General features: G+C 51.2%; 1 protein-coding gene across 1 annotated transcript in view; it reads left to right on the top strand.

Moving 5' to 3' along the window:
* Positions 1 to 11,191, top strand: part of CNGB3 (cyclic nucleotide gated channel beta 3) — a 108,604-nt gene that overhangs the window by 89,744 nt on the left and 7,669 nt on the right. Inside the window, exon 13 of the mRNA XM_015565628.1 lies at positions 5,170 to 5,253. Within this exon, the coding sequence (XP_015421114.1) occupies positions 5,170 to 5,253 (84 nt within the window). The remainder of the gene's footprint in view (positions 1 to 5,169; positions 5,254 to 11,191) is intronic.

Here is an 11,191-nt window from a genome sequence, read left to right as displayed (position 1 = left end):
CGGGCGGGGGCCCCGCCCGCGCTTCCCCTGGTGTCCGGCTCCGCCCGCCATGGCCTCAGGCTCGGGCTCGGTCAGTTACCTTCACTCCCGCACCCCTAACGCACTCACCCGACTGTCCCTCCACGATAAGGCCCTGGGCTCACGGGGTTTCTCCTCTTAATCAAAGAAGGTAGAATTAGAGTCCTATTTTTTTACTAAAATTTTGCTTCAATCAACTGTGGCTAATTAGTAAGATTTGCTGCTTGCACATGGGGTGATCAGAGTTTCTAAAGCGCAGAAATGAATAGTCAAAGCAAAATATTTTCCTTTTTCTTAAAAATGACTCTTCCTTGCAGACTGCGTACAGTTCCAGCAAGCCCAAGTATGAAGCTAGCAAGGTGCGGTTCCGTCCTCGGAGGCTGGGCAGCTCCCCTCCCCTCTGATAATTTATCATTTTAATTTTGATTTGTAAATGTTTTATGAAATTAAATGCTGGGAGAAGCACATTTTGCCTCTAGACTAGAGGAAGTTGCCACAGGAGGGAGGAAAGGGCATGAACGGTCTGTTGCGCCGCCTCGTGGCTGGGATTGAAACCGCGTCCTGGAGGAAAGCCGCCTAACAGACCCGAGGCCGGTGCCCACAGGAAGGCGGCGCCCACCCGCACCCCCGGGGCACAGCGCCTCCGCCTGCTGCCAGGGGAGGGGCGGCGCCCACCGCACCCCTGGGGCACAGCGCCTCCGCCAGGGTCTGCGCTGGGACCCGGGGCACGGAGCCCGGAAAGACCTCGTCGTGGGGGGAATGAGTCCAGCCTCCCAGGCAGACGCGCCCACACGCCGGAGGCCTGAGCCGGAGGGGGGCCCCTGCGTCCAGTCCTACCAGCTTCGCTTTGGCAGCGATGAGTGTTGCTGCGGGGCTTTGGGGTGCCCTGAGCAATGGCTATGACCAGTGCGCTCCATTCCCCTGCCCGTCCGAGCGCTGGAGGGCGCCCCACACCTACCCACGGCCAGAGGACTCAGCTAGGACAGCACCTCGGTGGGTGGGCGGTGGGGCAGTGACTGAATCACGTGATGTGCTCAGGCAGCCCTGCACTTGGTCGTTGTCATTCCTGTTCTTACTGAGACGCAGCCATCCCCCGGTGTCCGCTCAGGTAAGGGCGCGCTGCCCTGGAGGGTGGGTCCCGTGCTCCACGTCGGCTAACGCGACCTCCGCTCTGCACCGAGGTGCACCTGGGTCCCGAGTCGCTCAGGACTCGGAAGCCTGCCATTATCTACTTTGCAAATTCCTTCTCCCCGTCACCGCTGCTCCCACACAGCCTGGCCTCAGCAATGGCCAGCTGGGGCGGGTGCCTGCCTGGACCCGCCCACCAGGGCTCCATGGGCCTGGAGCTCCCGGTGGAGTCCCTGTTTGTCCCTGGGAGTGACTTACAACCCGCGAATTATAAATTACTGGTAACGCCCCTTTCAAAGAAGCAGGGATGAGCCTGGAAACGGAGAAGTCCTACAGGTCCATTTTACCAACTCTACAGTCGTGCTCAGAGCTTGCCGTTATGAAAAGAACTTCCTAATATAGCAACTACCATCTAACCTGTAGCTTATGTTTTGAATAAAAATAGAATTTCTCCCAACTCCATTCAAGTCTCCAGAATTCTGTTCCCATCTGCACCATCGCAGTGTTTACACGGCACCGGGTCCCCTGCTGAGAGCGGGATGGCAGCTGACAGTTTCATTCCTTACATCAGACTGGTCACTTGGTGCCTAGCGGGCCCCCAGCCCTGCGAGACCTGGGGATACAGGAGTGACTAACACAAATCTGCCCTCAGGAGCTCCCTGCCCCCATCTCTCCCCCTTCTCTCTCTCCGTCTCCATGCTCTTCCTCTGGCACCCATTGCACCTGTGATCCTAGGGAAACAGTCCGGCTTCCTGTCCGAGGTTCCCTCGGCTAAGAAGCAGCGATTCGTGCACAGCCCGTGGGAACAGACAATAGTGCGGTGAAGGCCTGGGTGGGGCAGGAACAGTGGAGGGCCAAGGGGGGAGAAGGGGTATGGGGGTACGTTCTCTCGACCAGCGCCAAAGGAGAGAACGCGGGGGTTCAAGAATCTTGATTAGAACGTGACGAGGGCTAAGGAAGAATGAAAAATGAAACAGACAGAAATAGAGGGAAAAGCTGGGCCTGGGTGTGGGTCTACCCTCTGGTAGATGAACGGAGCTGGCAGAACCGCGTGTTTAATTTATACCCAAATACCAGGAAGTTACGTCAGTCTGGGTGGGCCTGACTGGTGGGCAGGAGGAGCAGTCAGGAACCGAGGGCTTGGCTCCACCTCAGGGCCCCTCCCACAGGGCCGGGCCAGTCAGAGGGAGGAGGGTCCTGTTCATTCCTAGTGCTTGGCTGGATTTACAGTATAAAACCCACTCCCCAGCACCTGGGCAGCAAAGAGAAGCGTCAATGCCGAGAACACATGGCCTTCTTGGTTAGATGTGTATCCACGGCTCGGCTCTGCCAGCCACCTTAGGCTCACTGACAATATTTTAGGAAGCATGCCCATGTGTCTTCCCTGGGGGGCCCTCTTCAAAGGGGGACATCTGTGATGCTCTCAACAATAAAAACAAATTTAAAAATAAAATAAATAAAAAGCAGAGGGGATGACCACGTTAACTAATTCGAGGCATCACAGGGAGTTCGGAAAAAGCAAGAAACTAGTGAATGCGATGCAAATGTTATGTGTTAATACAGCTTCACCGTTAACTCTTACGCAGCCCCTCTCCCTCTGTAGAAAAGGGGACACTGAGGCAACAGTGGCTGTTCCCTGACTTCCTGTCCTTGGAATGTCCCCGCTGACACCTGCACAGCAAACGGAGGTGCATCCGCGGAGGAAGCGAACCAGATGAGACATCTTAGTCACACAGCATTGGAGCAACATGTGTTCCAAGAAAATCATCATTTCCTGGGAGGGGAAATGCAATTGTTTCCAAACCACTCATAACACATAACGACTTCACAACACAAACTCCGTTCCACCGGCCTGAGCGCTGGTGAGAAGGGGAGCGGTCCGCCCGCCTCCGGCCCACCGCGGCCAAAGGCCTGGCGTCTGCCACAGAGTCACTTAACCGATGAAATGTAAACTGTAAGTCTTTATTACAGTTTGGAAGAAGCAAGAAACTAGGGAATGCAATGCAAATGTTATGTGCAGTTAACAAAAATTCCTATTTAGAGTGGTTCCAATGTTTCCCCTGAGGACAGCTGCTGTGAGCGGAAAGCTGGTGGGTCTGCTCTGAGGAAGGCTCCTCTGAGGCAGGCGTGGCCCCTGGTGGCTAACGCTTCCCACGGACCTTGCCAGTGCTTTCTGCCAGTGGCCCCTGAAGGAGAGAAGAAAAGACGCAATCCTCCGAAAAGGGGGTTGGTGCCTGCAGACAATCTCCGGATGTATGTTCTACTTTATTCCTGTTAAGGTTGACAAAAATTCAGTTGGAGTCTCATCGGTGCTTCTCCCAGACCCATCCTCCTCCCTGCACCCCACCACGATGATTTTTAGGGCGCCCTTCCAATCCCGGTTTTGTCATTTTACTTTGTGTCCATGTCAATGTCAGTGACCGCCGTAGTGTTTTGCGTGGTTTTCAGAGTTGCAGTAGTATGGACGGTGAGCTGAAGCTTGCTTCTGTGCAGAGCACATTGTTGAGTTCAGTCGTATCTATGTCTACAGAGAGAGGAGAGGGACCTGGCTTATTACTCTTAGCCACTCTAGGGTATTCGAACCTACAGATCTTCAATATCTGTGTCTGTCCTACTTGCCCTCGAATGACGCCCATGTGTGCCCAGATGCTCTCTGCGCTCCCATCTCTCCAACCGCGGCCCAGGCAGCAGCAAACGCCCCTCTCCCACCCCGGGCGCCTTGTGACAGGACTCGCTTCCACCACCAGTCACAGCGGCTCTGCTCCCTGACAGCATCCCCCCCCCCTCCCCCGGCATGCCTCTTCCATCTCCCACTGCTCTCGGCAGCCCCTCCGTCTCCTTGCCATGCTGGTTGGGAGATTGAGGCGGCTGCCTGGTGGCCCTGGCATTTTTCTATCCGGATCACCAGAAGCTACAGTCAGTTCATCTGAATGCTTCTCACCAATGGCTACTTGAAGTTATTCAATCACAAATTATTAACTTTCCTTATCCGTCAAGCAAGCCCGAGGTCAGAACTTCATATTGATCTAGGCCAGCTGGTTGCCACTGACATTGTTACAGAGAACGTTACTGGTGACTGCGAAGGGAATCAGAACCGTCACAGACAGGCACAGTCCGCTTCTCCTTCCCCTCCGTCTCAGCTCCCTGCAAAAGAACACCTCCCACGGGTGGGCAGGATCCCCACATAGGTGCCCCCCATAGGTGGGCAGGACCCCCCACGGGTGGGCAGGACCCCCACGGGGGGCAGGACCCGCCGCAGCAGGAAGCTGCTGTGCAGGCAGCTGCGGGGGAGGGGGGAGTAAAAGGTTTGGGAAAGCAAGAGATTCAAAGCCCCACAGAAGGGAGGCTGTGGAGGCACCGACAGGCTTTCCTTTCGCCTTTCATTCGATAAGTTACAACTCTGTGGGCAGAGATCACATCCAGGCAGTTATTCCAGCAAATAGCCTGTGTCTTACACTATCAAAGTCCATCTGAGCAGTCATCACCCCCAGATCAGTGACTTTGTGTCTATTATCCTACCTTTGAGGTGATGATAATTGAGTTAGGAAAGGAAGACATCAGACTTGCATTAATAACTGACAATAGTATGAAATGTTACAAAAAAAAATTCAGCCAAGATTTTGATATATGAAAGTCTTAATTGCTACTAATAATTATTATCACAATCATGAGTAGCTATCATCAATGAAGCATTAGGTTTTGCAGGAGTAAAATTTTGCCATTATGAGATAAGTATTATTTCCACCTCATTTAACAGATCAGGAAACTGAGGGCACCGGCGGTTAGGCAGTAATAGAGGCTGGAGACAGGATCGAACCCCAAATCTCTCGACCAGCACCCAAACTCTTGCTGTACCATAGCTTTAGGTTTGTGTCCTAAATTCTGGGTCAAGAAAAGACCACATCCACTGGCAACTAATATTTTAATGTCAACACAGAGTCATCTGTTGCTCGTCACTCCCATTTTCACGTCCGGGAGTACTGGCCGACAAGAACTGCTTTTCTCTCTCGCTTTCCTCTGCAGGGCTGTGACACCCAGATGCTTCATGACCTGCTGCTCAGGTTGAGGTCCACCGTCTGCTTACCTGGGGACTTTGTCTGCAGAAAGGTGAGTGTGCTATTCGTCACGCGCACGGCGGGTAACTAGGTACATTTTCACACTAGGTGTGAATTTGCCAGGCGGCCGTGGCCCAGTAGTAGTGATGGCAGACAGCTCTGTGACAACAGCAGTGCTCTCCGAGCTCAACGTGGGACATGACTCGGATGTCAGTACCTGCAGGACATAGATGGGTCGTCTGAAAAGTTGCCTTTTACGAACGTAAGCCATCAAGCATCACACCCATTGATTCCAAATCCTTAAAGAGGAGGGAAAGCTGGAGATGAAGGGTGGGCCTGCCCTCTCCTGTCGTCCACGAGCTGTCATCTACTCCCCTTTAGCTCCTCCAGTGAGTGATAATTAACTTAAAAATAAACATTTTTGAAAGTTACTGTGCTTTTCATGAAAAATGCTCCATGTTCATTACTTTTTAAAAGGAAAACATATAAAAGCTCCAAGACAGGAATTCTATCACCAGAAACAACCGCTGTCCTGTGGGTTGGCCTGTCCTGTTATACTGCATGAGGGGTAGTTTCAGAGACCGGCGTCACCCTGTACTTACGTTTGAAGCTTGTCCTGTCATGTAGCGTATTACACGAACATTTTACAGATTTTCATCTTCTACAGCCTCGTTCTTAGAGCTGCATCCTATTTCAGTCTATGACCATCATGACCAATTTCCAAATGTGTGCCGGTGTTTAACTCTACAGGGAGCATTTTCCTACATCTCTGAAGGCTAACGTGAGGGGGAGGGAAGGAATGATGACCTTGGGTTTTATGTCTCAAGAGACTAAATCCATAGTTAAGGCAATAACCAACATGAAAAGTAGAGGAAATGAGGAGTTCAGAGACATGAGAGCGATCCCCGATCCCCGACCCCGGAGCTCCCGGCGAGTGCGGCAAGGAGCACTGCGTCCTGAGTCACCTGTGCGCGCTGCGTGGGAGGAAGCTCGGTGCTGAGGACACAGTCCCACGGGCAGGACTTCCTGGAGAACATGACGCATGAACCAGGAGGAAACGGCACTCCAGAGAGAGGAGAGCTTGTGCGCTGGGGCAGGGAGCAGGGCTGGTCTGCAGAGCAGAGCGTGCAGAAAAGACTGTCACCAGCTCGAAAGCCTCAGTATTGTTAGTCAATGCAACTCATTACGTGTTTGGAATACGATGAGCCAGGCACTGTGCTGGGTTCTGGGGACAAACAGCAGTGAAAAAATCAAATAAAAGGGTTGTTCTTGTCCAGTGCCAGGTTGTTCGCCAGTGACTCACCAGCCCCAGCACTTGGCTGGTCTGGTGGGACCCACATGTCAAGCTTTTAAAAGCTCCCAGATGAGTCTTGCCCAGTTGGGCGGCTCAGTTGTGGAGCATCCACTCAGGAACCAAGAGGTCCCCGGCTCCATCCCCAGCAGGGGGCGTGCAGGAGGCAGCCGATCCAGGAAGTTCTCATTGATCTTTCTATCTCTCTCCCTCGCCCTCTCTCTAAAAGTCAATGTAAAAAGAAGCATATTTTAAAAGCTCCCAGGCAATTCTAAAATACAGCCAAAGTCGAGAATCACTGGCTGATGGGAGAGACAAGCAATAAACAAATGAAATAAGCACTAAGTGGAATGACGTGAACACGTTCCTCCCACACCTGCTGCTCTCCAAGGGGAACGAAGGCCAGGCAGTGGGCAATAGAGGGCGGCTGGGCAGGCGGGCGGCATGACCTCCAAAAACCTAACGAGACGGGAAGACTTGGAGCTGAGGCAGGACGGAGCGTGGCATGTCCAAGTGGCCTGCAGGGCAAAGGGTGAAGGCAACGTCCCGCCCAGTGCTGGGCACGCCAGGGCGGCGGGGGAGACCGTGGACATCAGTCTCCTACAGGAGAGAGGAGGGAACTGGAGGCCAGTCTTTGGGAACCACGCGTCACAGAAGCTGACTTCCTGGAAGCTCAAGTAAAGGTCTGGGACGAGGACCAAGGCCACACCTGAAGCGCCCAGTGCTTATGGAGGTCAGGGGGGAGCTGTCAGAGGCTGTGATTGATGGAAACCGAGAACATACAATCCCACACAATCCAGTCCCCAAAAGTGGGCAGCTCGGTGACATGAAACCACGGGCATTACAATGGGAGTGCAAACAGCCCAGCTTAAGGACCCTTCCGGGGCAGTGGTGCCTGGAATGACCCATCCACGGTGCCCTGGCAGCAGCACTAACGGCCGAAAGGAGGCAGCGGCTCTCCTGCCACTTTGGCTGATTCCTCACTCATGTCACACCCGTCACTCATTGAGCACAGATGCGGGGAGGAAGGGACTAGGCAGGGGAGCAGAGACGAGAAGGCAGAGGCCACAGCATGTTTCTCTGTTCGGCTTTGAAGAGGGGATTTGAGTCATAGTTGATAATGAGAGATGAAAGCTTGTCACTTGACCAGATTTTAGAAACCTGAATTACGCTTAGTTTTTGCTTATCGTTTCCACAAACCCCTGTAGCAAACGGAAAGGAAAAGAGACTCTGGTCTTTGGAGGTTGCCTGAGTAACTGAAGAAACGCCAGGGCTCAGGGTTTGCTGACCTGCCTAATCCTCAGGGTGGAGGGGGCGCGGGGGGCCTCCCCTACCGCGTGGCAGCGGGGCCTGCTTCACAGCGCATCTGGGAGTTTTCCAGGCACGAGTGGCAGAATTATTTGAGTGTCGCAGTGCTCCCAGCAGCCCTGCAAACAGCTTCCCCCGGGACTGAAACCGTGAGGGGTGCCACCCGCCCCACGCAGCTCTCGCCCTCTGCCTTCCTCCCCATCAGCACACAGCCAGCCTGGGGCAGGGTTTGATCTTGCTTTGCACACGCTCCCAGACCTTGTGCTCTGAGGACTGTCTACTTCACTCGCAAGCTAATTAAACTCGCAGGAAAGGCTTAAATTAGCCTAGAAATATGCAAGCAACCGTGGAAGTTTTGGTTCGTTGATTATGCCAAATCTCCTTGGAAAATTATTGAAATGATCGTTAAAAAATAATTAAAAGTGCTGAACTATATTTAAGCACCCATTATGTACTTCTGCCTCCTGGCAGCTGTAATAACTGCCTTTGGAAAATCACTCCAGCAACTCGAGCCTCACTCCATGCGGAGAATAAGGAATCTGGCCCTGTTCTAATCATTGCTTTTCTGAGAGTCTCTTGGAAAACTAATTTTCAGGTACTTCTAAAAATAATGCAGAGCGGCTTTGTTGGTTTCTAAGAGGCTGGTCTTGGTGTTGAGGCACTGTTGGGTGGGCGAGCTGCATGTGTTAGAGCCCAGTGACACGGCGCTGCTGCTGCTAAAGCCGCAGCTGCCAGCCTGGTGCGGTTGCTCAACACCAGTGTTCAAGCCTCTACCACCAGTTTTTAAATAACAGTAGTGATCTCTCTCCTATTTGGCCTCACTGGGGTTCCTGCAAGAATGAACGAGTTGCAGGAGGGTCGAAGGGGAATAAATGGCACTGGGCTTGGACCTGAGTGGGGTGGTACAGTGCACAGGTGATGTGCTGTGGAAATGTGCACCTGAACATGTATGATCTTGTTAATCAGTGTCACCCCAATAAATCAAATGAAAAGGGGGCTGAAAGAAAGAAATGAGTTAGTATCTATGAAAGTGCTTTGTAATTATAAAGTAGGATGTTCTGATAGAAGGAATATAGGAATTAAAATAAGGAGCAACGTAACTACCAGATATTATGATTTTTAAAAGTACTATGCAAATGCAAGATATTGTTATTAGCATTGATATGGAAATAACCCCAATAAGATCCATCTGTATTGGAAACTTGCTTTGATATGTACATGAGAATAAAGGCATGCTTAACATCCTGCACAGGGAAAACCTAAGCACACTGCCTGCCTCGCTCAGTCAGGAGATGTGTTTTCTGGGCTCTTTCTGCTTCTAATGTCTGTCATGGGGCTTTGGTCAGTCAGCTAAGTCAATCTGCGCCTTTCCTTTCTGTGAAATGGAAATAATACTTACCCTCCCTTCCTCATAAAGCTAATGGACAGAGGAAATGAGGACTTCAACTATACAGAGGTTACCTAAGAAGTAGAGTGCACCAATAATTATAACACAACAACAATTTGTGTTCAGGACAACAGCCCCTCGTGTTGAAAGACTTCAGAACTTCCCAGAGAGTGGTTGAGTTGTATCTCCCTCGTTCATGAATGAGTGGCTGTCTCACAAGCCTCTCTGCCCTGGCACACGGCGCACATCGCCGCCATGGCAGAGCATAAACTCGAGTCCCCATTGTTTCATCCTGAGTCAAGGTTAGTGCTTCTGACCTTTTGACAATATCTAGGGGCTCACTTCAAAAATACAACTAAAAGACAAAACGGACATCATCCAGAACCACAGGAAGGCTGGCTGAGTGGAAATTCTACAACTAGAAGGAAAGAGAAAAGCACACTGAGACTCAGAGGAGGTGCGGAAGTTAAGTGCAGAGGTACGGAGGACTGGCAACTGAGGACACAGTTGTCTTTTTCAATCGGGAGGGAGTCTCAAACTCCCGACTACTCTGAACTCCAGTTCTGGGTGAGTCTCTGGGGACCCAGACTCATACGGGGAGAAACTGAACTGTCTGGCATCGGTCAGAACTAGAGGGCGGCTTTCTCTCAGAGGTGCTTGCAGTGATTACTGGGACACTGAGACACGGGGCCTCTTAGGGTAGGACTGAGGAGCAGTCATAGCTGTTTGCTCCGCCCTGTTGATCCCCTAAGACCCCACCCAAGCTGTGTGCAGAGGCTTTTGCATATGAAAGGCCTGGCCCTTTGCAATCTGAAAATTACCTAACAAACTGGAGCTGGGTCAGAGAGACCCAGAACTTCCAAAAGAAGGCCCAAGGCCACACAGCAGCTTGCATTGCTTCACAGCTGGGCCTCATCTGGGCATCTCCAAACCCCAAGCAAAGAGGAGGAATCTGCACATCTCTCCATAGCTCCTGCTGGGTAGCCTCAGGCAGAGGCTAAATTAGCACCTCCTTAGATATCCAAGAGCCAGTGTACCCAGTGGTCAGAGTGGGACCATCCAGATTACAACTCCTCAGATCCATAAGGGACACACTCAGGAGGACGACTCAGTGAGCACCAAAGCCCCACTGAAGCAAGTCTTGCCCCAGAAGGGTGTCTCCAGCACAGAAGTCCTCTCACTGCAGACACAGCTGATTCTCACAGTCAATTGGCCTGGAGGTCAATTCATCCCAGGGATACCTACAAAAATCAAGGCTTAACTATAACAAGACTGTGCACAAAGCCCACAAGGGGGTGCACCAAGAGTGTCCACCTCAGGTAATTGGGGAGGCTGAGCTACTGGGCCCTATAGGACATCTAGCACAGAAAGCCACTCTACAACACAGGGGAGCATAAAAAATGTGGAGACAAAGAAACAGGTCACAAATGGCAGAAATGGAGGAAAACAAACTACTGGATATAGAGTTCAAAACCACACTTATAAGGTTTTTCAAGAATTTTCTAGAAATCGCCGATAAACTTAATGAGACCCTCAAGAAATCTCGCGAGACCCGCAAGGTTATGAAAAAGGACCAACTAGAAATTAAGCATACACTGACTGAAATAAAGAATATGATACAGAGTTCCAACAGCAGACCAGAGGATTGCAAGAATCAAGTCAAAGATTTGAAATACGAAGAAGCAAAAAACATCCAGCTGAAAAAACAAAAGAAAAAAGGATACAAAAATATGAAGATAGTGTAAGGAGTCTCTGGGACAGCTTCAAGTGTATCAACATCCAAATTATGGAGGTCCCAGAAGAAGAGAGAGAGCAAGATATTGAAAACCTATTTGAAGAAATGACAGAAAACTTCCCCTACCTGGTGAAAGAAATAGACTTACAAGTCCAGGAAGCCCAGAGAACCCCAAACAAAGGAATCCAAAGAGGACCACACCAAGACATATCATAATTAAAATGCCAAGAGCAAAAGACAAAGAGAGACTCTTAAAAGCAGCAAGAGAA

The sequence above is a fragment of the Myotis davidii genome, unplaced genomic scaffold (genome assembly GCF_000327345.1).
Source record: "Myotis davidii unplaced genomic scaffold, ASM32734v1 scaffold272, whole genome shotgun sequence".
In the NCBI taxonomy this organism is placed as follows: domain Eukaryota; kingdom Metazoa; phylum Chordata; class Mammalia; order Chiroptera; family Vespertilionidae; genus Myotis; species Myotis davidii.
Note: the sequence above shows the minus strand (reverse complement) of the source record. Positions and strands in the feature narration are given on the sequence as shown.